Genomic DNA, 21,435 nt, shown 5'->3' on the forward strand with positions numbered 1-21,435 from the left:
GGTCGACCATTGAAGTAGACGCTGGAAGAACCTTAGCGACCGCAGTTATGAAATTCCAGTCAGATGACGATCTGACCTTCTCTTCCTATAAAGCGTGGTGCCCTGTGGTGCTATGGTAAGTCGTTATGCACAGCTGCGAACGCTCCACTTATCTCCGCTAAGAAATTGTACCGGTTAGGTTCGGCCCCTAGACCTGAAGAATCACGCTGACTGTTACGCAGCGTGTCTTATCATTATAGAAATAGTATAGAGGCCTAGTAGAAGCACGACAACACGTTTAAGTATGCGAGGTAAGTTGTTGACACGACGAAGAATAACGAATCACAAGGTATGATAGCGCACCAACCAATCATCAAGCTCCAATTCCAACCAACCCTGAATATGGACCGCCCACAACTTTCCCCTCTAATATAGATCCATGCTATCATCCGATCGGGCGACAAATGGAATGTTCTGAGCCTCCGCCTGGTCGCGTCTCAATTTCTCCTTGTCAAGAAACTTGCACAGCGCCGCTACATTCGGACCACTAAACACGCGGAAAACGGACTTCTGATCGGGGTCCAAATCCTGGGGTTGACACGGGGGTGAGCATCTACGTCATCGGTGCCAGTGATTTGGAACATACCGCGGGAGGCGGGTCAGAAAACCGACCGACGCCGGTGCGCCTTGCACCAGGCACGCCAGTTGCAGTAAGGTGCACAAGACGCTTACAAGTTCGGACGAGATGATGTAACGCCTTCAACGTGATGCGGTCACAGTACGAAAGGTGCAATCGTTCCAATGAAAGAGTATGGTCCGCGAGGAAATAGATCGCATTGTCGGTCAGCTTTGGCACACGAACTAGCACAAGGCGGTGAATGTGTTCTAGGCTTGCTAATTCAAATACAGCCATATCAGTTAACTGGCGGCAGACTACATTTCTGTCAGCATGCAGTATGATTGGACGATCGACAATGCTTACACGCCAAGTCAATAGATCGAAGCTCGGCACACGATCGAGCCAAAGACACGATGGCGTTGTCTGTGATTTGTGGACAATGTGCTAGAGTAAGATTGCCGAGGTGAAGACCGAGTTTGCTTATGCTTTCTACGGCCTTGTCGGTTAGATTGGGACATCCTGCTAATGCGAGTGATCGGAGCAATGGAGCGTGTGCCACGATGCCTTCAACTGCCGCATCTGTCAGCTTCGGGCAGTGACTTAGATCCAACACACGAAGATCGATTGCAGTATGACGTAGGATGAGAGGCGGAAGCCGATCAAGCCAGGTATGAGGTCGAACGGGTAACGGCTTCTCCCCAGAAGCCGCAGCAGTGATGGTTTTGATCGGCGAAGGTAGTGCACTATCCGTTAGTTGAGGAGAGCGCGCCAACGTCAAGGTGCGAAGTTTCCTAGAGTATGACCAAATGTCGCGAACAGACACAGCCGTCATGAGCGGTTGGTCGTTGAGCTCCAATTCCACAAGCTTCGGGAAGGTCTTGGCGATGGCGGAGACTGACGCGTCAGTGAGTACTACCCCGCTGAGCTGCAGCCACTGCAAAGGAGGTGTTTTCGCGACCAGTTCCATGATGCTCACGTCAGTGACGTACTTGCACCCTGTGAGGTCAAGACCTTGTATATTGGAGTTTTCACGTGCGAGTTGGACGATAGTCTTGTCAGACGTGTCTGTCACCCCAGAGAGCACTACTGACTCCAGATGACGACAAAAACCCATCTCTGGGGCAACCCATTCGTCACTTACCCCGCAACTGGGGTCGCGAATAACCAAGTGACGAACGATTCGGCGTTCTGATTCTGTTTGGGGAAGCCGATCGACGATCCTCTTCATGTCCTCAACATCTGGGCGATTCATGGTGCGTTTGAGACCGATGAAAGAACTTGAGGTATTCGCGCGAAAAGAGGGTCCTAACAAGCAAGATGTCAGTAAAGCATAACCATGAGATCTGTCATTGTATTTTGTCGATGTGGGATGGTTGTTTGGGCCACCGGGGCGTCTACTTGTCCATACCCGGCGCCCATAACTTTCAACAAACCAACCTGGAACAACTTCGGCGTTTCCCGATAACTGTAGGATTGCGCAATGACTTCCACCAGTTCGCGGAGCTCGTCGACCATCACGGCGACGAGGCTGGCAAACCAGCCACCACTACAGCCACCACCACCTAATCCGTCTAGCCGATTCCCAGTCACACCAGCTGTATTACGCTCCATATTCACATCCTCGCGTACACCTCACGAGGAGAGATCCATATCTCGCGTTGCATTTTTCAGGTAAAGATGTTCATTACTTTAACGTGCTAGGGTATTGAGAGAGTTTGCAAGGTTCGCCGGCTTTCTGCTCAGTTGCGTCTGCATCAGCCTCGCTGCTGCCAGAGGAAGGGGGATGAAAGGAAGTGCCGGTCTTCTAGGAGTTGTGTGACGGGACGTCAATGCGAAGTCTCAGATCTCAACTCAGACTTGGCTCAAAGTCAGAACTTGTTGAGAAGTATTATAGCAACAATAAGTGTACGGGGGTGTTCATAAGTATAGCAATAAACTTAAGCATCCGAATCGTCGGTTGACCCATCAGCATCTCTGTCCTGGCCATCAGATGCACCTTCTTGTGTACCACTTGGCCCCGCGTCTCCAGGCTCTGGGTCCGCTGGCTCATCGATGTTTGCCGCGCTAATGACTTTTCGTTTACGTGCCACTGAAGCCGGAGGAAGGTGAGCTTTCTTGATTCGGAGAATATCCATGATTTCTGCAAGTAGGATAAGCAACGATCACTCAATGGTCCTGGAAGAACAAACCTTGATGGGTCATATCTTCGTACCCCTTAATTCCTCTCTTCATCGTCAACCAGCGTCGTTGGAGCGAATGAGCACTCCATAAATTCCAATCTGAATCAGGCAGTGTTTTCCAGTCGATCTCAGTGTCATCCCTAACGTTCATGGAGTCGACCCTGTTAACACAATTAAGCACATAGGAACAGAGAGCAGATTACTGCCGTACTTATGGACCAAGATATAGGCATCTTGAGCGCTCCAACGTGGCTTTTGCCCTTCATTTTTGACGGTTTTACTCAACGAATCCGTCCTGCAAGATGAAGAGTTAAAATTATATCCGACACAGATAGAAGGCGCTGACCATTTAATTCGACACTGTTGTCTACCGCGCCTATTCCCCATCTTATCACTCACTATGCCCCAAAAGACATCATTATCAAAGTCCTTGCCCTGTTGTATTGTCATCTCGGTGACAATCGACGTCAGCTCCTCCTCTTCTTCCTTAGTCCACACGCCCGTCACTCGAACTTCGCGATTGGCGATGTGATTGCGATAGCGGTCTCGACAATCTGAGGACATTCGACCTACTATCTCACTGACTTTTTCCCATTGTTGACCAAGGTCCGCAACGGCTCTTACAACATGCGTATGAATACACTAATACATCAAAAAGGCGGAAATGACATACTGTTTTAGAACAGCATCTTCTTCGGGCATCCATTTGCCTTGCTGCTTCTTGGGATGAAAAGCTCTACGAACGTGGTGATAAACAGCAATGATAGGGCGTAGAGCGAGAGCGGAGGCTAATCGAGATCTTAACACTAGACCGAGATTTCATAAGGCACGGGAAACCCACTAATGTCCGACCAGAACGCGTTGTCTTTCCCTTTCTCATTCTTTTGGAAAATGATGTCAAGGAGTTGATCATCAGTAAGACTCCGAGTCTGTCATTGACAGTGTTGAGTATTCGCGTCAACCAACGTTTATATATAGCGTACCGATTTGAAAGCTTCGATAGCAGCCCGGAGTTGTTCTTCTTCAATGGCAGAAAACTTTCCCTTCTTGTAAACAAGGCCTGATGTAGAGAATTAACGATGGTCCCCTACCTCTGGAAGTCACTCGCCTTGTGTTTTAACCATCTCAGCCAGTTTTGTTGCGTTCATCCACTTGTTAGCTAACATATGAGCATGATCTGGATTCCCATGATCGGGTCCTGGAAGGCTCATATCTAAAACACGTTTGTGGGTCGTCTTCGTCGACTTGGGAGCAGTATTCAAAATTGCTCCCGAGGTAGAAGGCGACTGTCCCATCGGTTGAGGCAGGGGTTGAGGATGCATATTGGAATGACCAGGCGGGGGCGGGATAAACCCTGGGGGAAGACCAAGAGGTGCATTCGCTGCCGCTGCTGCATCACCCAATGTCTTCAATACGCCAGCAAGTTTGGACATGTCAAGATCTTGCAAGGCACGAAGAATCTCGTCATTTGACGCGAATTGGAAGTCGGGGAGAGGGAATCCCAAGTTGGGAAGAAGGTTGGCAGGATGCGACGAAGACTGACCGTACGGATGTGCTGGGGTAGGGAAGGGGAAATTCATGGGAGGATACGTCATGTAAGGATGTGGCGGGTGATCGTGATGTACATTTGGCATGATGTGGTGATCCTGGTAAGAGGAATGTGCCTGGTAGGGTGAAACATCCAGGTGCTGCGCCTCTGCTGTAGCGGACGCAGCAGCAACCACAGCATTCAGAAAATCGACTGAGCTCGTTGAATGGGTGTCTGGTGCTTCTTCCGCCAACGAGATACTGCGAGTGTCAACAGTGTCCTGTACCACTGCCTTTGCCTTCCCTTTGTCGGTGGTTTTCTTTTTCTTGTTTTTCTCTTTCTCCACCTCGACACTTTGCCCACTGAGTTGCGCGGTTAATGCATTGACATCGTCGGTATTTTTCTTTCGCTTCTGCTTTTTCTGAGGCTCATCTACTGGGGCTGCACCGGTTGAATCGTTACGAGCGCGTTTATTTTTTGATGACTGGCTGTCCTGGGACTGCGTGAATGCATTATTGACTTCGCCGACGGCCTGCTGCAGCGCTCGCTGAATGTCGGATGAAAGGCTTGGAGTTTGATGAACCTGGGCAGTCATGCTTGAGGTGCTTTAGGGTGGGCCGACGAGATGGATGAGGGCAAGCAAAAAGATTCAGCAATCCGGAGCCCTGCCGAAGATTACATCCTACTGGAGCAGCATTCCGGCGGAAAATATACCGAAAATATACTGAATATGTCTAATTCCCGTCAATCATCGTCAAACCACCGCTCTTCTGCAACTCTATCATCCTCTACATCGAGCAATTCATCCCAGTCCACTGAATCATAATCTGCTCCCTGAAAAGAAATTTGTTCGAGTTAGTTTTTCATGCGAAGCAACAAGTCGAGTCTCACCTCCAGCAAACCATATATGAATCGTTCCCTTATGCGTCTTTCAAACAACGCTTTTGCTTCTTCAGGAGATTCAGACTCTTGAACTTCGTCCTCTTCTCCTTCACTGTCACTCTCCTCTTCTGGGACGAAATCGTCACTCGCCTGCATTCTCCGGATAAATCGTACTCTCTCCGCTTCTCGTTCCTCCTCCATGTCGCCAAGTAGCTTGGCCAAGCCGCCCACCTGTTGTTCTGCTCCACCCAGGAAACTCAGTTTCGCCCATTCCTGCTCATCCTTCCCTTCTTCCTGTCCTATTCTCTCTCTGCCCTGCCACAGCGTTGGCCAGGCATTTCGGGCAGCTGCGAAGCTGAGAGAGGGTGGCTTTGATTCCGTAAATTTCAGTCTTCGATTGCGTATTTCAGTAATCGCTGTTCGCTGTTTCGGTGTTGTAACGAGTGAGAAACTCTGTGTGATGTTGGGAGGTAGCTGGTATAGATGTCTTTTCAAGAACTCGATAGGATCAGCGCTCGGAAGAGGATTGTAGTCCTGAGGAAGGCCAAGATAAGATAAAATGTCGGGAACTTGAAAACTGGATTGCATATTGACGTCGGGAATGTCGATGAGGTACTTACCCAGACTTTTACGTACGTTGTACCAATATGGCAGGCGGAAGCTTCTGAATCAAACAAAGATAAACAACCCTGCCATTGATATTCTGTTCTGTGAACATATGGTTACCATTGCGTGATCTATTTGCATAGCTCAGATTTACTATGATTCAATCAGATTCATCCCATCCACAGCCTTCTCCACCTCGAATATTCTTCTGTTGTTGGGACTGGTGTCGACTCACCTTCTCAACCGTTGACGAACTTGCTTCTCATGTCAGACATAATCACATTTGGAAACTTCAGCCAATGAGCAAAAAGGAAATCGTGCTCATGAGAAAGCAGGATGCAGATGAAGCTCGAAGCATGTCTGAGCCGTCGGGCAGCTCGGTACCAGTGCACTTTCCCAACGGTGCGTCGCCCTGATGTCATTTTCCAGCTCTGAAATACGCGTATTTCGCGTATTTCTCAACAACTTATGCTCATGTTACTCATTTCACTTGTCTGTGCATAGGTGGATTACAGTTATCGAGTGCCGATTCTACGGAACAAGTCTCGTCATGCTCTGAGCCATTCGACTCATCACGAGCACCTCCATCGCAAATTCTGAGCCCAGGCCCTTTGATGCCTCCTACCACCCATACTTCTACTTCGTTCCCCCCGCCGGACACAACACCGCCACCTCCCGCAATGCACGGTGTTGACCTGCAACAACCCTCTACTGCGCTGCAGGCCACACCTGCAAGGGGACGGAGATTTCCATCTTTTGCTCAGCTGTCATCACCAGCTGACATCTCGTCTATTGCGTCTCTTCCGCGATCACCAGACCTCAGCGCGCTCTCCCTCCGCCCTAATCTTGCGGCTCAAATCGATTCCTTTGATCGGCGACACAGTAGACTTAGCGAGAATGCTCAGACACGCGCTAATACCCGCCCTTTGCAACACTCTTTCTCTGACTCATCAAGCTCGTCGCAAGATGCAGTGGAGCGACAGCTCATACGGGAGGATATAGCGGACGTTAGTGTCCAGATCCAAGCACCAGAGGCGGTTCACAACGGTGCGGCAGAAGGTGCAGCATTGTCTACCTCCGAGGATCCAGCCACCATCGTCGCGGACATGGTTTTGGACATCGCTGACGCTGATCTCCAGTGGCCTGAATCTGAACCCGAGCAAACTCCCGCTAGCCAGCCACGACAACTCTCTCCGCCGATCGAGAGAGAGGAGGTTGAGCGCATAGAATGTCGCAGCTCTCCCTTTGTGTTCCAGAATGACAGAGGAAGATACTTCCGTTCTGGCACGCTCCATATTTCACCATTGCCCAAAAGCACTGCACCAAAATCAACATTCGGGCCTTCCCAATCGTCACAAGACTCTCAAGAGACTTCCAATTCGGACTTTTCGCAGAATTCTGCACAATCACATTCCCTAGTGCTTCAGACGCAAGCACCATACCAGAGCCAGTCAAACGAGCTTTCACAAAGTTGAGGTGTATCACGTGGTTTTGCGAATATTCTCAATCTAGCGCTCACCTTGTTTTAACTCGATGCAAGTGTACCATCTTTGTATAAGCGATTTTACAATCTAAGCGCTCAAGAACAGATAACAGTAGCTCGGAATTGTGTCCACCACGAAAAGTTGTGCGTTGCAGTTCCATTCCATACAACACAGAACGGTACTGTATCTGCGTTCGTATACTAGAAATATAATATTGGTCTAGGCAGCTGAGGACAGTTGAACTAACTTAGGGTGATGATTAGAATACAAGTGGTGAGTCCTCAACGCTCTTCGTTTCTGTTCTGGTCTTGACGCTGATTGCCATGTCAAGCATACGACATAAATACTCTTGAGCAACCTGATTCCATCACAAAGTGTCTGATTATATGCGACACCCATGCATGTGGCGCTCATCATGATCATCATGAAACTGCGTAGAAGAACGATCGATCCAACAGCACCTCATCTCACTTTGCATCACATCACATCTGCGAGTATACGAAATGCACCACACGTTCGGGGCACAACTTGCATTCGGAGGTCTTGTTTGTCTCATGCTAGTCGTGGAGATACCTATATCTCCAACTACAAACCGCATCAGATAACTGCAGTCCTCATCAATTGTTGTTTCGATGTTTCAAACTTGAAACGCGACGCCTTCCTGATATACCACATTTAGACGACGTCTCTATCATATCGCATTCCAGTCAGCGAAAGATGCATACAAAAGGTCGACCATGTGTTACCTGATCGTCCCCCACGCCAGGTACTTCATCCACACCCACTCCCGTCAGACGCGTTTCTACAATGGGTGCTTTGGATAATACGTACGTATTCCTTGAACCCCCCTTACGAGTACTTGACGTATCATGATATCTTGTCCAGCTTTGGAGCGCTCTTGATTGGGATTGTGGTCTCTGCGATGTAAGGGTTTTTTGTTGAATCGACATTGCGTATATTGAAACTTTTACGCTGTAGGCTCTACGGAGGCATGCTCTCGTGCTATGTTTTTCCCGCCAGAAGCTCACAATCACAAAGTCACTTGTATGCAGACCTGGTACTACTTTACCCGATATTCCTCGGATTCGTTGCGTATCAAGCTTTTAGTATGTTCACGCAGGATGACCAACATGTACCGCTCGTCTAACCTTGTGTGTTTCATGTAGGTTGGCGCTGTATATGTGTCAGATTCTATACATCAAGCTCTGATCACGCACGCAGGTCAATGTTGGATACCGGCCATATCTATCTGGGGGCTGAACATCAGATGACAGTCTATACTTACCTCGTCACCAACTTCGGCACCGCCGCTGATATCGAGCAAGTCGTATGGAGTTTGATTGTGGGTTGTATGCGAATGGCGCATGGTTCTCATCTGACCGTTCATCTGCATCACAGGTTGAAGTTTTATTCAATGGCTTCACAGCGCTCGTTGTTCAAAGGTTGGTACGAGGTTGTATAAAGTGATCGATCCATATTGATCGTCAATTCAGCTTCCTTACCATGCGTATCTATAGACGTACGTGTGATCTCCTGCTAGTGAACGATGGCTCAGTTCCAAGCAGTTAGCAACAAGAGCATGATTGCAACTGTGTCCGTGCTGTCCGTGCTGTCCCTAGTCATTGGTGAATTCGTCCTCGTTGTCAGTGAGTATGTGCTCCCTCTCGAATATTAGCCCGCTAATGGGATATCCAAAAGTATATTTTGCGAAAGCGCAAGTCATGTCAGAAAGCATCAGACAGTCGGACTAATGCACCCACCCCTTTAGCATCAAGTACACAACCTTCATCGAACTCGCAGAGCTCAAGTCATTATCAATGTCTGTAAATGCTGTTGCAGCTGTTGGCGACATCCTTATCGCTGTCTACCTCTGCACGCTCTTCCAACAATTTCGCATTGGTTTCCAGAGGTCCGATACCGTGTTAAATAAGCTGATTCTTTTTAGCATCAGTTCCGGTTTCCTCACCAGCATCTGCGCGGTCATGTCCTTTATTTCGGTACGCAACACATCATAAATGGCTCGGCGTTGCGCTGATCCAGATGTCGTACAGATTACGATATGGCCCGACACTTTCATCTACATTGCGTTCTATGTCTGCCTGGGCCGTCGTAAGCATAATCTAGCCAAACTGTGTTTGTTCGCGAGATCGACATGGTTATTACCAGTTTACTGCAACTCCCTATTAGCAACCCTTAACGCACGCAAGGGTATTCGCAGTCTTTTTGATGACGACAATATGCTGCTTTCGCTAACGGGAATCATTATGCCGCCGCCACTCTTCGAAGGGTGGGTGCTGCGATTTGTTTGAACTTTGCACCGCACCTTACTCACGCGCGATCAGCGGATGCCAAACAATATTTTGATCACAGCCGCGTGCGAAATAATGGCAGTTGGCAAATATTTCGCAGTGACGAAAAAGTTCCGAAATACATAGTGCCAAGTTGAACCAGCTCGGCGCACCTTATTGGGCGAGGTTGGTCACGTGACAGAGAACCTCGCACTTTTGGGTGGTCGGGTTCTTCCGTGCGCTCTCCTTCGACTGAGTCGTTCGCGTTTGGAGTCTTTGGACGCCGTGCTACTGTAGCTAGTAGTTATATATTTACAGTCGTGTTTCTTGTTTTTGGCGGATTCTTTCAATCTCAGTTTTTACAAGGAACTCATTCTACGAGTGGTGTACCTGGCAGGCTCCCCAGGTGTGCACATGGAGTGGAGTTCAACGTTCAACGTTCACTGGGTCCCAGAAGGAAGTCGTTTCTCAATGAAATGCATCCTATGATATTTAAAATATTCAGATTCAATATCTGCATATGCATTTAAAAATCCAGGGCTAGATCAGATGATCAATTGATTACTACATATGCATGCTCCATCTGATATATGAGCTCACATGCATAGCGCAATTAACTATTCCCGCGGGTGCCTGTGTCGCTTCCTGATGAGTACCGACATCTCCATTAATGAAACAAGTTACTCATGAGGTAACCCCACGACAGAGAGGGGATGGTTCCGATGGTAGGCAACAGGCTATTAAGTGACAAGTCCTTCCTAGAACTATGCTCATCAAGTTACCCCGCTCTTTACTTCTGCCACTAGTACCATGTTGACACTCACCAACGTTACTTGGCTGGACCTATGTTTGGCTGGTGCCGGAGTGTATTTGGTGAAGCAGGTATTCTCCAAGAAGAATCCTGCGCCATACCCCCCTGGTCCTCCGGGGCGACCTCTCGTTGGGAACCTCCTAGACATGCCTCAGGTCAGGCCCTGGCTCACCCTCGCTCAGTGGGGCAAGACGTATGGTAAGCGCTATCCGTTTCGCCAGCGTCATCGTGCATTTTAACGCCTTGTGTGAAGGTGATCTTTCCCATGTCGAGGTTCTAGGTCAGCATATCATAGTGCTCAACTCTGTCAAGGCGGCGATGGAAATGCTAGACAAAAAGAGTTCCTTGTACTCTGACCGTCCTATTCTTCCTATGGGTGGCGAACTTTGTGGCTGGAAGAACTCCCTAGCTCTTCTGCCTTACGGCGACCGTTTGCGCGAGTACCGCAAGAATTTCCACCGCGTCATTGGAACTCGCGCCGCCATAGATATCTACCACCCTATCGAGGAGATTGAGACCCACCGATTCCTGAAGCGTGTGCTAGCGAAACCTGACCAACTACAAGCACATGTTCGACAGTTTGTGTTATCTAACTCCTTGCACTGGCTTGATATTGAATTGTTTTAGCACCGCTGGCGCAATCATTCTGCGCATCTCTCATGGTTATGAAGTAAATGAGACAAACGATCCTTTCGTAGACCTTGCAGACCGCGCTGTCGACCAGTTCTCGCAGTGTGTTGTTCCTGGTGCTTTCATGGTTGATATTATGCCATTCTGTAAGGCTATACTAGTCGGATGTTTGCTTCCACTGACTCAAATATTTTAGTGGCCAAGGTCCCTCAGTGGTTCCCAGGTGCTGGCTTCAAACGCACAGCTCGTGAATGGCACGAGACCCTGGAGGAGATGGTTACTGCACCTTACAATTTCGTCAAGGATCAGATAGTGAGTGCACATTTGTAGTTGCGACCATACGTGTTGAAGTTGAGATCATATAGGCTGCTGGAATTGCCCCTAAGTCCTTCACCTCAAACCTGTTGGAGGGCCGTACTTTGTCTGCGGAAGAGGATCACAACGTCAAATGGTCTGCTGCATCTCTATACGCAGGTGGTGCCGACACGGTTAGTCTCTGCTACATGTTCGAAATTGTCATATGTTAAGACTCCCTCCTTTTCCTCAGACTGTTTCTGCAATATACTCGATTTTCCTGGCTATGACACTTTTTCCTGATGTGCAGAAGACTGCTCAGGCTGAAATCGATGCTGTGGTTGGTACTGATCGCCTTCCTTCCTTCGCCGACCGCCACTCCCTCCCCTACACTGAGGCACTTGTCAAGGAAGTCCTCCGCTGGAATGTTGTTGGTCCTACCGGTATGTTCATGGCGTTCATCGCACAATTTTGTTGACGAACGAGATTTTAATAACAGGCATTGCCCACCGTCTAATTGAGGACGACATACATGACGGGTACTACATCCCGAAAGGCTCCTTGATAATACCAAACATTTGGTTAGTACTCCAATTGTCCCGAATTCGGTCGTGTAATCCTTTGAATTGCAACAGGTACATGCTCAACGATCCACAGACATATGCCGACCCCTCGGAATTCAATCCTGAACGTTTCTTAGCCAAGGATGGCAAGGAGGCTGAGACCGACCCTCGCACGGTCGTCTTCGGCTTTGGTAGACGGTAAACATTGATTTAATATCTGTTTTCAGCGAAATGTTAATTTTCGTAGTATTTGCCCAGGTATGCCCCTCCCGGGCGCCAACAAATAAGATAGTTTCTGACGTCGATTGTACAGGTCTACACCTCGCTGATGCGTCCGTGTGGATATCCACCGCGATGTCGCTCGCCGTCTTTAATATTTCCAAGGTTGTCGAGAATGGTGTTGAGATCACCCCTGAGGTCGACCCCTCGTCGGGAACAATCAGGTGCGTCGTACTAATCTCTGTCCGTGATGCTGGTCCAAATAGTATTGCATACTCGCAGCCACCCCAAGCCTTTCAAGTGCTCTATTAAGCCCCGTTCCGCAAAAGCCCTTGAACTTATTCAGCAGGACGCTAACTATTGATTGCACAAAGATGTGCGAGAAATACGTATCGGCTGCATGTCCTGGAAACATGGAGGGTAAAGGTTGCTCGACATTGACACAATCTAGCTAGTTACAGGAAAGTCACTAATTGGTCACCAGCAGCGTCGAGTCAGCCTTCAGCGGCACAGGCAGAAACGAGCCATGTGGCAGAGGCCAGCAGCACCTACATCTCCTAGACAATCACAGAATGAATATGATTGTTCCTTCCTACTATGAGCAGCACGCAAACAATACAGGCGGAGCAATATGAATTTCTCAAGCTGCATTGCAATTGCAAAGATTAGATTCCGATAGAGCGAAGCCAATCCTGAATGCATCCCATGTATCCTGAACAATCATCACCATTCTCACTACGATTCGGCCAATAAATGTCATAACAAGCTAAATCCGTGCGTATGTGTTTTCATATCCAGCACGTTGCGTCGCGCGATGATATCACACGCGTCACGCTCTCAGGGGATGTATCCAAAGTAGGGAACTCGGAAAGTCCCGGGAGGTCTCTCACAGTGCAACAAGCGCTGTGGTTCTTCCTTTCTTAACGATCTTTAGTTTTCAGTTTGAAACACATCTATATCAATAAGGCGCCTTTGAATTTACGTTCAAGTTCCCCACCGCCCTTGATGTTGTCTCCACCGCCTCTCCCTATATCGATATCCTGCCCACAGGCCACGAAGACATGTCGCTGTTGAGGGCAGGCTCGATAGTATTGATCACGACTGCAATGTTCGGTAACCATGCCCAGCCTTTGAAGTTCACTTCGGCGCGTTGAAGGAATTAGAATGAAATTTGTATAACGAATGTTACTCGTCCGAGAGAAGTGAGGTAACAGCGAGATATCGAGTAGAGAAAAAGAGATGCGAGCAAAACGAGCTCCGCAATGACGAACGATCATCACGGCGCAGAATCAAGAAGTGCGTTCCTGATATGCAAATGAGCTCGAGCAGTGGCAATCCACCATGGCTGATGATGTGACAGCACTGTCTGACGTGGATCACTATACCAGCCTGTGACTTTGCCCAGATTTTTGCGCAGATATACGCAGGGTTGACAGAGACGGCCATTTCAGATGTCTTTCATGATAAGGCTCTGCGGGTTCACCAACTGCTCCCTCCTCAGCATCTGTCGCTTCAAGGTAATATACATATCCACTTCCTCTATCTAACTTTCAGCTAACACTTGGCCTGCGTCCAACCACACATGCAAACGTTTAGCTCGACGGTTTTACCTACATAAGAACGCGGGCCATTTTGCAGACTCGGATTCATGTAGATCCTGCCAAGTGCAAAGAACGTCAACAAGGTAGACGCCACTATTGGAATTGCGCATTGACACATTTTGACAGCGCAGTCCGTGCGCGTGGCTGCCCACTGGTAGTGCCACGTTTCAGGTAGTGGAATCTGAGCAACGTTTAGATCGCTCTGGGGCACGCTGGAAAATATAAAAGGAAATTGTGGCTGTGACGTCCCCCGAACCTGCCGTCAGCCACACAGATGTTTGGGAGGAAGAAAACACTCGTTTCCGCGTCATTTTGGATGCCGAAAAATTGTGGGTAGCTACGTGAAGTACGTAGAATTCGTTCCGCGCATGGGCCTGATTTTTTTGACCGCAAAAAACTGCCTGTTGTGGGTCTCCGTGTGCTTATTCACGTCAATGCCCACACCGAACGCGCTTCTCGACCGCGAAAAAACTTGTTCCTGCATCTCGGGTGAGTACGGCGTGCCCCATGAGAGTCCAGAGGGTTTGGCAGCTCATGGGGCACGCTGTTATTCACAGGAGCCCGTTTTTTCCCTGCAGGACAGCGTGCCCCATGAAAAACCACATTCTGGTGGGCTCATGGGGCACGGTACCATTTTCAGTTGTTTTTAGGGATGACGGCACATGTTTTCCGTGTTCGGAACGCGATAATGTATTGCTCAGCTATGTAAACTAAGTACGTCCCACCCTCATTTCCCTTCCCGCTGGGTTCCTCGCTGCCCACAGACCTCCGCACGTCGCCGACCACGACGAGCGCACGCTGTCTGGGGTCACCTCAGAGCCGCCGTGCCCCGGGGCACGCGCTTAGTCATCCTCCCCCGCCAGATCAGCGTGCCCCACGACAACAAAGCCTAATCAGTAGCATTCAATTTCATGAATGGTCATAGGCCTGGATCGGCGCTACGTCATCAGTAAACCGGTGAGTTCTTGCTGGCCATTTCTTATATTGCTTTATATTCCAATGTGACGAAAACCTTTCCTATATGTTACGATATATTACGATATATGACAATATCTTCTGTTCACCAGTTCTTTGATGCGCCCGCCCGCCGTACTCGACGTTACTCAACTCACAGTTCAATCGTCACTAACTCTATTTATTGATTCTCTTCATTATTTCCACACACAAGAAACAACCGGAAGAAGCCAACGGCCGCTTTCAATGTAGAGAAGTAGTCCGCTGGAATTGCTCAAAGTCATACTGGCGACCACTAACTTAGTACTGGACTCTACGTTGTTATTTGCTCTCTACGTTTGAACTCACACACGCCTACACGCGTGGGAGGCAACGGAACTCGAAGGATGGCCAACACTTCGTTCCTATATATTTGATGATATCTCGCTACATCGCCCACTCTTTACTTGCTCTGCTAGTGCCATGTTGACGCCCGCCAACGCTACTTGGCCGAACCTATGGCTCTGTCTTGCTGGAGTCGGAGGAATGTATCTGGTGAAGCGTGTATTCTCCAAGAAGAATCCTGCACCATACCCACCTGGTCCTCCGGGGAGACCTCTCATTGGAAACCTCCTAGACATGCCTCAGGTCAAGACCTGGCTCACCTTCACTGAGTGGGGCAAGAAGCATGGTAAGCGCTTCCTGTTTTACCAGCATCATGCATTTCAACGCCTTGTGTGTAGGTGATATCTCCCATATCGAGGTTCTAGGTCAGCATATCATAGTGCTCAACTCTGTCAAGACGGCGTTGGAAATACTAGACAAGAAGGGCTCAATGTACTCTGACCGTCCTATTCTTCCTATGGGTGGCGAACTTTGTGGCTGGAAGCATACTTTGGTTCTTCTGCCTTACGGCGACCGTATGCGCGAGTACCGCAAGAATTTCCACCGCATCATTGGAACTCGCGCCGCCATAGATACCTACCACCCGATCGAGGAGATTGAGACCCACCGATTCCTGAAGCGTGTGCTAGCGAAACCTGACCAACTACAAGCACATGTTCGACAGTTTGTGTTATCTAACTCCTTGCACTGGCTTGATATTGAATTGTTATAGCACCGCTGGCGCGATCATTCTGCGCATCTCTTACGGCTATGAAGTGATCGAGAATGATGATCCCTTCGTTGAGATTGCGGACCGCGCCCTCGACCAGTTCTCGCAGTGCGTTGCTCCTAGTGCTTTCATGGTTGATAACATGCCATTCTGTAAGGCTATTGCATTCAGACGTTTGCTCCCACTGACTTACATATTTTAGTGGCCAAGGTCCCTGAGTGGTTCCCAGGTGCTGGCTTCAAGCGTATGGCCCGCGAATGGCACAAGACCCTCGAAGATATGGCTGCTGCGCCCTATAAACTTGTCCAGGATCAGATGGTGAGTTCGCATTTGTGGTTTTGTGATCATACGTTGAAGTTGAAATCATATAGGCTGCTGGAATTGCCCCTAAGTCCTTCACCTCAAACCTGTTGGAGGGCCGTACTTTGTCTGCGGAAGAGGATCACAACGTCAAGTGGTCTGCTGCATCTCTATACGCAGGTGGTGCCGACACGGTCAGTCTCTGCAACATGTTCGAAATTGTCATATGTTAAGACTCCCTCCTTTTCCTCAGACTGTTTCTGCAATATACTCGATTTTCCTGGCTATGACACTTTATCCTGATGTGCAGAAGACTGCTCAGGCTGAAATTGATGCTGTGGTTGGTCCTGATCGCCTTCCTTCTTTTGCCGACCGCCACTCCCTCCCCTACACTGAGGCGCTTGCCAAGGAAGTCCACCGCTGGAATGTTGTCGCTCCTACCGGTTTGTTTTTGTCCTTCATTGTATTGCATTCTTTTGTTGACGAGCTGTATCTCGATGACAGCCATTGTCCACCGTCTCTCTGAGGACGACGTACATGACGGGTATTACATCCCCAAAGACTCCTTGGTAATACCAAACATTTGGTCGGTACTCTCATTGTCCCTATATTAACAGGATGTGATACTTTGAATTGCAACAGGTTCATGCTCAATGATCCGCGGACGTATGCTAACCCCTCAGAATTCAATCCTGAACGCTTCTTAGCCAAAGATGGCAAGGAACCTGAAACAGACCCCCGCGCGATCGGCTTCGGCTTTGGTAGACGGTAAGCATTGAGTTGCTGTTCGGTTTTCAGAGAAATGCTAACTTTCTTCTCCGCAGTATATGCCCAGGTATACCCCTCCCGGGCGCCAACAAATAAGATAGTTTCTGACGTCGATTGTACAGGTATACACCTCGCTGATGCGTCCGTGTGGATATCTACCGTGATGTCGCTCGCCGTCTTTAATATTTCCAAGGTTGTCGAGAATGGTGTTGAGATCACCCCTGAAGTCGACCCTTTATCGGGAATAATCAGGTGCGTCGTACATCTTCGTCCGCGATGCTGGTCCAAATAGTATTGCACACTTGCAGCCACCCCAAGCCTTTCAAGTGCTCTATTAAGCCCCGTTCCGCAAAAGCCCTTGAACTTATTCAGCAGGATGCTAACTATTGATTGCACAAAGATGTGCGAAAAATACGTATCGGTTGCAGGTCCTGGAAACATGGAGGGTAAAGGTTGCTCGACATTGACACAAACACAATATAGCTAGTCATAGGAAAGTCACTAATTGGTCACCAGCAGCGTCGAGTCAACCTTCAACGGAACAGGCAGAAACGAGCCATGGGGCAGAGGCCAGCAGCACCTACATGTTCTAGACAATCACAGAATGAATATGATTGTTCCTACTATGAGCAGCACGCAAACAACACAGGCGGAGCAATATGAATTTCTCAAGCTGCATTGCAATTGCAAAGATTAGAGCGAAGCCAGTCCACGTTGCGTGCAAGCGTATCCATCATGATTTATGATTTTTAGACTCTTCAAGCTTCAAGGGTTTGGTATTCCGCAGAGTCTTCGAAGTCCGTGCGTACGTGTTTCATACCCAGCACGTTGCGTCGCGCGATGATATTAATATCAGACGCGTTTCAGGGGGTGTATCCAAAATAGGGAACTCGGAAAGTCCCGGGAGGTCTCTCTCAGTGCAACGAGCCGCTGAGGTTCTAATTCTTCCTTTTGATCTTTAAGTTTAAGTTGATATTGGAGCGCTCCCGCCTTGTGAATTCACGTTCAAGTTCCCCACCGCCTCTCCCTATATCGATATCCTGCTCGCAGGCCACGAAGACCATGTCGTTGTTGAGGGCAGGCTCGATAGTATTGATCACGACTGCAATGTTCGATTAATATGCCCAGTCTTTGAAGTTCACTTCGGCGCGTTGAAGGAATTAGAATGACATCCGTATAACGAATGGTGTTCGTCCGAGAGAAGTGAAGTAACAGCGAGATATCGAGCGTGATGCGAAGGCGTGCAGCACTTCTGGCCCCGAGGAAAAGTGTCCAAACCTAAGAGAAGAAGGTGAGCTGCGAGGGCGGGTGGGACCGTCTCGTAATGGATTCTAGGTTGCTCTAAGTTTCCTCAAGAGCCCAGTGGTACTAATGTGTAGAGATGCGAGGCGGTGTAGAATCGGATACGTCCGATGGAGCAAAGGCCGAGGAGAGGACTCGAAGGGCGGAGAAAAAGAAATGCGAGCAAAACGAGCGGCGCGATGACGAACGATCATCACGGCGCAGAATCAAGAAGTGTATTCCTGATGTTCAAATGAGCTCGAGCAGTGGCAATCGACTATGACTGATGATGTGACAGCACTGGCTGACGTGGATCACCATACCAGCCTGTGACTTTGCCCAGATTTTTGCGCAGATATACGCAGGGTTGACAGAGACGGCCATTTTAGATATGCCGTTCATGATAAGGTCCTGCGGGCTCACCAACCGCTCCCTCCTCAGCATCTGTCGCTTCAAGGTAATACACATATTCCTCTATCTAACTTTCAGCTAACACTTGGCCTGCGTCCAACCACACATAAGAGCGTGGGCCATTTTTCAACAGTCAAACAACTTCTTCCTAGTGACCAGACTCGAATTCATGTGGATCCTGCCAGATGCAAAAAAACGTCAACAAGGTAGACGCCACTATTGGAATTGTGCATTGACACATTTTGACAGTGCAGTCCGTGCGCGTGGCTGCCCACTGGTAGTGCCACGTTTTAAGTGGTGGAATCTGAGCCCAACCAGCGGCATTCGAATTCTTGGATGGTCACAGGCCTGGATCGGCGCTACGTACTCAACGTTACTCAACTCACAGTTCAATCGTCACTAACTCTACTTATCTAATCTCTTCATTATCCCCACACAGAAGAAGCCAACGACCGATTTCAATGTAGAGAAGTAGTCCTTTGAAATTGCTAAAAGTCATACTGGCGACCACTAACTTAGTACTGGAGTCCACGTTGTTATCTGCTCTCTACGTTTAAACTTACACACGCCTACACGCGTGGGAGGCAGCGGAACTCGAAGGATGGCCAATACTTCGTTCCTATTTATTTGATGATATCTCGCTACATCACCCACTCTTTACTTGCTTTGCTAGTGCCATGTTGACACCCGCTGACGCTACTTGGCCGAACCTATGGCTCTGTCTTGCTGGAGTCGGAGGAATGTATCTGGTGAAGCATGTATTCTCCAAGAAGAATCCTGCACCATACCCACCTGGTCCTCCGGGGAGACCTCTCATTGGAAACCTCCTAGACATGCCTCAGGTCAAGACCTGGCTCACCTTCACTGAGTGGGGCAAGAAGCATGGTAAGCGCTTCCTGTTTTACCAGCATCATGCATTTCAACGCCTTGTGTGTAGGTGATATCTCCCATATCGAGGTTCTAGGTCAGCATATCATAGTGCTCAACTCTGTCAAGACGGCGTTGGAAATGCTAGACAAGAAGGGTTCCATGTACTCTGACCGTCCTGTTCTTCCTATGGGTGGCGAACTTTGTGGCTGGAAGAACTCCCTAGCTCTTCTCCCTTATGGTGACAGGTTTCGCGAGTACCGCAAGAATTTCCACCGCAGCTTTGGAAGTCGCGCCGCCATAGATATGTACCACCCGATCTTGGAGATCGAGACCCACCGATTCCTGAAGCGTGTGCTAGCCAAACCTGACCAACTGCAGGCACATATTCGACAGTTTGTGTTATCTAACTCCTTGCACTGGCTTGATATTGAATTGTTATAGCACCGCTGGCGCGATCATTCTGCGCATCTCTTACGGCTATGAAGTGATCGAGAATGATGATCCCTTCGTTGAGATTGCGGACCGCGCCCTCGACCAGTTCTCGCAGTGCGTTGCTCCTAGTGCTTTCATGGTTGATAACATGCCATTCTGTAAGGCTATAGCATTCAGACGTTTGCTCCCACTGACTTACATATTTTAGTGGCCAAGGTCCCTGAGTGGTTCCCAGGTGCTGGCTTTAAGCGTATGGCCCGTGAATGGCACAAGACCCTCGAAGATATGGCTACTGCGCCCTATAAATTTGTCCAGGATCAGATGGTGAGTTCGCATTTGTGGTTTTGTGATCATACGTTGAAGTTTGAATTTAACAGGCTGCTGGAATTGCCCCCAAATCTTTCACTTCAAATCTATTGGAGGGCCGTACTTTGTCTGTGGAGGAAGATCATGTGGTGAAATGGTCTGCTGCGTCTCTATACGCAGGTGGTGCCGACACGGTCAGTCTCTGCTACATGTTCGAAATTGTCATATGTTAAAACTCCCTCCTTTTCCTCAGACTGTTTCTGCAGTATACTCGATTTTCCTGGCTATGACACTTTATCCTGATGTGCAGAAGACTGCTCAGGCTGAAATTGATGCTGTGATTGGTCCTGATCGCCTTCCTTCTTTTGCCGACCGCCACTCCCTCCCCTACACTGAGGCGCTTGCCAAGGAAGTCCACCGCTGGAATGTTGTCGCTCCTACCGGTTTGTTTATGTCCTTCATTGTATTGCATTCTTTTGTTGACGAGCTGTATCTCGATGAAAGCCATTGTCCACAGTCTATCTGAGGACGACGTACATGACGGGTATTACATCCCCAAAGGCTCCTTGGTAATACCAAACATTTGGTCGGTACTCTCATTGTCCCTATATTAATAGGATGTGATACTTTGAATTGCAACAGGTTCATGCTCAATGATCCGCGGACGTATGCTAACCCATCGGAATTCAATCCTGAACGCTTCTTAGCCAAAGATGGCAAGGAACCTGAAACAGACCCCCGCACGATCGGCTTCGGCTTTGGTAGACGGTAAGCATTGAGTTGCTGTTCGGTTTTCAGAGAAATGCTAACTTTCTTCTCCGCAGTATATGCCCAGGTATACCCCTCCCGGGCGCCAACAAATAAGATAGTTTCTGACGTCGATTGTACAGGTCTACTCTTCGCTGATGCGTCCGTGTGGATGTCTACCGTGACGTTGCTCGCCGTCTTTAATATTTCCAAGGTTGTCGAGAATGGTGTTGAGATCACCCCTGAAGTCGACCCGTTATCGGGAATAATCAGGTGCGTCGTACATCTTCGTCCGCGATGCTGGTCCAAATAGTATTGCACACTTGCAGCCACCCCAAGCCTTTCAAGTGCTCTATTAAGCCCCGTTCCGCAAAAGCCCTTGAACTTATTCAGCAGGATGCTAACTACTAAATACCTAAGCACACGACGAAGGGTTTCGCATCAGGAAATTCACCGTCACATCTTCCATCTATCAATTCGGCAGTTGCAGCGCGATATTGTAACATGTAATTTCATTAGCATGATTTTGAACTGCTCACCATCATGCCATAACCGTGCCTTATGATATTTAGTCTGGGTCACGGTGTAC

At 48.8% G+C, this 21,435-nt stretch overlaps 10 protein-coding genes across 10 annotated transcripts; 6 read left to right on the forward strand and 4 right to left on the reverse strand.

The window, feature by feature from the left end:
- Nucleotides 1-405: 405 nt before the first annotated feature.
- On the reverse strand, nt 406-1,826 carry DEU56DRAFT_867695 (RNI-like protein; the record flags this gene model as incomplete). The annotated part of the gene is made up of 3 exons (XM_041355440.1): nt 406-567; nt 626-912; nt 962-1,826. The coding sequence occupies 3 exons, from the start codon at nt 1,824-1,826 to the stop codon at nt 406-408; spliced, it is 1,314 nt and encodes a 437-aa protein (XP_041215184.1).
- Nucleotides 1,827-2,028: 202 nt separating this feature from the next.
- Nucleotides 2,029-2,476, forward strand: DEU56DRAFT_224719 (uncharacterized protein). Its single transcript, XM_041345156.1, has 2 exons — nt 2,029-2,269; nt 2,321-2,476. Exons 1-2 carry the CDS (start codon nt 2,079-2,081, stop codon nt 2,415-2,417), a joined length of 288 nt encoding a protein of 95 aa, XP_041215185.1. The 5' UTR covers nt 2,029-2,078; the 3' UTR covers nt 2,418-2,476.
- A 59-nt stretch (nt 2,477-2,535) lies between these two features.
- DEU56DRAFT_723907 (uncharacterized protein) lies at nt 2,536-4,100 on the reverse strand (the record flags this gene model as incomplete). The annotated part of the gene is given in 9 exon segments (XM_041347796.1): nt 2,536-2,738; nt 2,788-2,939; nt 2,990-3,073; nt 3,125-3,397; nt 3,452-3,566; nt 3,620-3,707; nt 3,762-3,838; nt 3,870-3,871; nt 3,883-4,100. The coding sequence occupies 9 exon segments, from the start codon at nt 4,098-4,100 to the stop codon at nt 2,536-2,538; spliced, it is 1,212 nt and encodes a 403-aa protein (XP_041215186.1).
- Nucleotides 4,101-4,190: 90 nt separating this feature from the next.
- Nucleotides 4,191-4,412, reverse strand: DEU56DRAFT_693114 (uncharacterized protein; the record flags this gene model as incomplete). Its single annotated transcript, XM_041347172.1, has 1 exon — nt 4,191-4,412. A coding segment is annotated over one exon (222 nt), but the record flags the coding sequence as incomplete, so codon positions are not given.
- Nucleotides 4,413-4,934: 522 nt separating this feature from the next.
- DEU56DRAFT_846329 (uncharacterized protein) lies at nt 4,935-5,878 on the reverse strand. The gene is made up of 2 exons (XM_041355136.1): nt 5,198-5,878; nt 4,935-5,140 (listed from the first exon to the last, which is right to left on the reverse strand). The coding sequence occupies exons 1-2, from the start codon at nt 5,774-5,776 to the stop codon at nt 5,051-5,053; spliced, it is 669 nt and encodes a 222-aa protein (XP_041215188.1). The 5' UTR covers nt 5,777-5,878; the 3' UTR covers nt 4,935-5,050.
- An 18-nt stretch (nt 5,879-5,896) lies between these two features.
- DEU56DRAFT_975818 (uncharacterized protein) lies at nt 5,897-7,650 on the forward strand. The gene is made up of 4 exons (XM_041359586.1): nt 5,897-6,196; nt 6,299-7,329; nt 7,384-7,551; nt 7,610-7,650. Exons 1-2 carry the CDS (start codon nt 5,950-5,952, stop codon nt 7,267-7,269), a joined length of 1,218 nt encoding a protein of 405 aa, XP_041215189.1. The 5' UTR covers nt 5,897-5,949; the 3' UTR covers nt 7,270-7,329; nt 7,384-7,551; nt 7,610-7,650.
- Nucleotides 7,651-7,981: 331 nt separating this feature from the next.
- On the forward strand, nt 7,982-9,784 carry DEU56DRAFT_224899 (uncharacterized protein). Its single transcript, XM_041345157.1, has 12 exons — nt 7,982-8,105; nt 8,164-8,202; nt 8,257-8,384; nt 8,445-8,620; nt 8,677-8,720; nt 8,772-8,797; nt 8,844-8,924; nt 8,977-8,992; nt 9,047-9,275; nt 9,330-9,387; nt 9,445-9,565; nt 9,621-9,784. Exons 1-12 carry the CDS (start codon nt 8,086-8,088, stop codon nt 9,640-9,642), a joined length of 960 nt encoding a protein of 319 aa, XP_041215190.1. The 5' UTR covers nt 7,982-8,085; the 3' UTR covers nt 9,643-9,784.
- Nucleotides 9,785-10,199: 415 nt separating this feature from the next.
- Nucleotides 10,200-12,809, forward strand: DEU56DRAFT_766052 (cytochrome P450). Its single transcript, XM_041351064.1, has 11 exons — nt 10,200-10,575; nt 10,631-10,955; nt 11,005-11,153; nt 11,204-11,319; nt 11,373-11,495; nt 11,555-11,744; nt 11,801-11,882; nt 11,937-12,062; nt 12,112-12,122; nt 12,178-12,307; nt 12,366-12,809. The coding sequence occupies exons 1-11, from the start codon at nt 10,377-10,379 to the stop codon at nt 12,445-12,447; spliced, it is 1,533 nt and encodes a 510-aa protein (XP_041215191.1). The 5' UTR covers nt 10,200-10,376; the 3' UTR covers nt 12,448-12,809.
- Nucleotides 12,810-15,100: 2,291 nt separating this feature from the next.
- On the forward strand, nt 15,101-17,497 carry DEU56DRAFT_766060 (cytochrome P450; the record flags this gene model as incomplete). Its single annotated transcript, XM_041351065.1, has 10 exons — nt 15,101-15,308; nt 15,361-15,685; nt 15,735-15,883; nt 15,934-16,049; nt 16,103-16,225; nt 16,285-16,474; nt 16,536-16,617; nt 16,674-16,792; nt 16,922-17,051; nt 17,108-17,497. The coding sequence occupies 10 exons, from the start codon at nt 15,101-15,103 to the stop codon at nt 17,187-17,189; spliced, it is 1,524 nt and encodes a 507-aa protein (XP_041215192.1). The 3' UTR covers nt 17,190-17,497.
- Nucleotides 17,498-19,059: 1,562 nt separating this feature from the next.
- DEU56DRAFT_225094 (cytochrome P450) lies at nt 19,060-21,435 on the forward strand. Its single transcript, XM_041345160.1, has 11 exons — nt 19,060-19,376; nt 19,429-19,753; nt 19,803-19,951; nt 20,002-20,117; nt 20,171-20,293; nt 20,353-20,542; nt 20,604-20,685; nt 20,742-20,867; nt 20,924-20,934; nt 20,990-21,119; nt 21,176-21,435. The coding sequence occupies exons 1-11, from the start codon at nt 19,169-19,171 to the stop codon at nt 21,255-21,257; spliced, it is 1,542 nt and encodes a 513-aa protein (XP_041215193.1). The 5' UTR covers nt 19,060-19,168; the 3' UTR covers nt 21,258-21,435.

Source organism: Suillus clintonianus (genome assembly GCF_016758775.1).
Source record: "Suillus clintonianus strain FC179 chromosome Unknown DEU56scaffold_2, whole genome shotgun sequence".
Lineage (NCBI taxonomy): Eukaryota > Fungi > Basidiomycota > Agaricomycetes > Boletales > Suillaceae > Suillus > Suillus clintonianus.

Bases quoted from the DNA above. Each gene is read 5' to 3' on its own strand.
- DEU56DRAFT_224719 (XM_041345156.1), top strand. From the start codon at position 2,079: ATGACTTCCACCAGTTCGCGGAGCTCGTCGACCATCACGGCGACGAGG. The intron at 2,270-2,320 runs GTAAAGATGTTC...AGAGTTTGCAAG, and splicing joins TCTCGCGTTGCATTTTTCAG to GTTCGCCGGCTTTCTGCTCA.
- DEU56DRAFT_846329 (XM_041355136.1), bottom strand. From the start codon at position 5,776: ATGCAATCCAGTTTTCAAGTTCCCGACATTTTATCTTATCTTGGCCTT. The intron at 5,141-5,197 runs GTGAGACTCGAC...ATTTCTTTTCAG, and splicing joins TCATATATGGTTTGCTGGAG to GGAGCAGATTATGATTCAGT.
- DEU56DRAFT_975818 (XM_041359586.1), top strand. From the start codon at position 5,950: ATGATTCAATCAGATTCATCCCATCCACAGCCTTCTCCACCTCGAATA. The intron at 6,197-6,298 runs GTGCGTCGCCCT...GTCTGTGCATAG, and splicing joins ACCAGTGCACTTTCCCAACG to GTGGATTACAGTTATCGAGT.
- DEU56DRAFT_224899 (XM_041345157.1), top strand. From the start codon at position 8,086: ATGGGTGCTTTGGATAATAC. The intron at 8,106-8,163 runs GTACGTATTCCT...TATCTTGTCCAG, and splicing joins ATGGGTGCTTTGGATAATAC to CTTTGGAGCGCTCTTGATTG. The intron at 9,388-9,444 runs GTAAGCATAATC...GGTTATTACCAG, and splicing joins CTATGTCTGCCTGGGCCGTC to TTTACTGCAACTCCCTATTA.
- DEU56DRAFT_766052 (XM_041351064.1), top strand. From the start codon at position 10,377: ATGTTGACACTCACCAACGTTACTTGGCTGGACCTATGTTTGGCTGGT. The intron at 11,154-11,203 runs GTAAGGCTATAC...CAAATATTTTAG, and splicing joins GGTTGATATTATGCCATTCT to TGGCCAAGGTCCCTCAGTGG. The intron at 11,883-11,936 runs GTTAGTACTCCA...GAATTGCAACAG, and splicing joins TTGATAATACCAAACATTTG to GTACATGCTCAACGATCCAC.
- DEU56DRAFT_225094 (XM_041345160.1), top strand. From the start codon at position 19,169: ATGTTGACACCCGCTGACGCTACTTGGCCGAACCTATGGCTCTGTCTT. The intron at 19,377-19,428 runs GTAAGCGCTTCC...CCTTGTGTGTAG, and splicing joins TGAGTGGGGCAAGAAGCATG to GTGATATCTCCCATATCGAG. The intron at 20,686-20,741 runs GTCGGTACTCTC...GAATTGCAACAG, and splicing joins TTGGTAATACCAAACATTTG to GTTCATGCTCAATGATCCGC.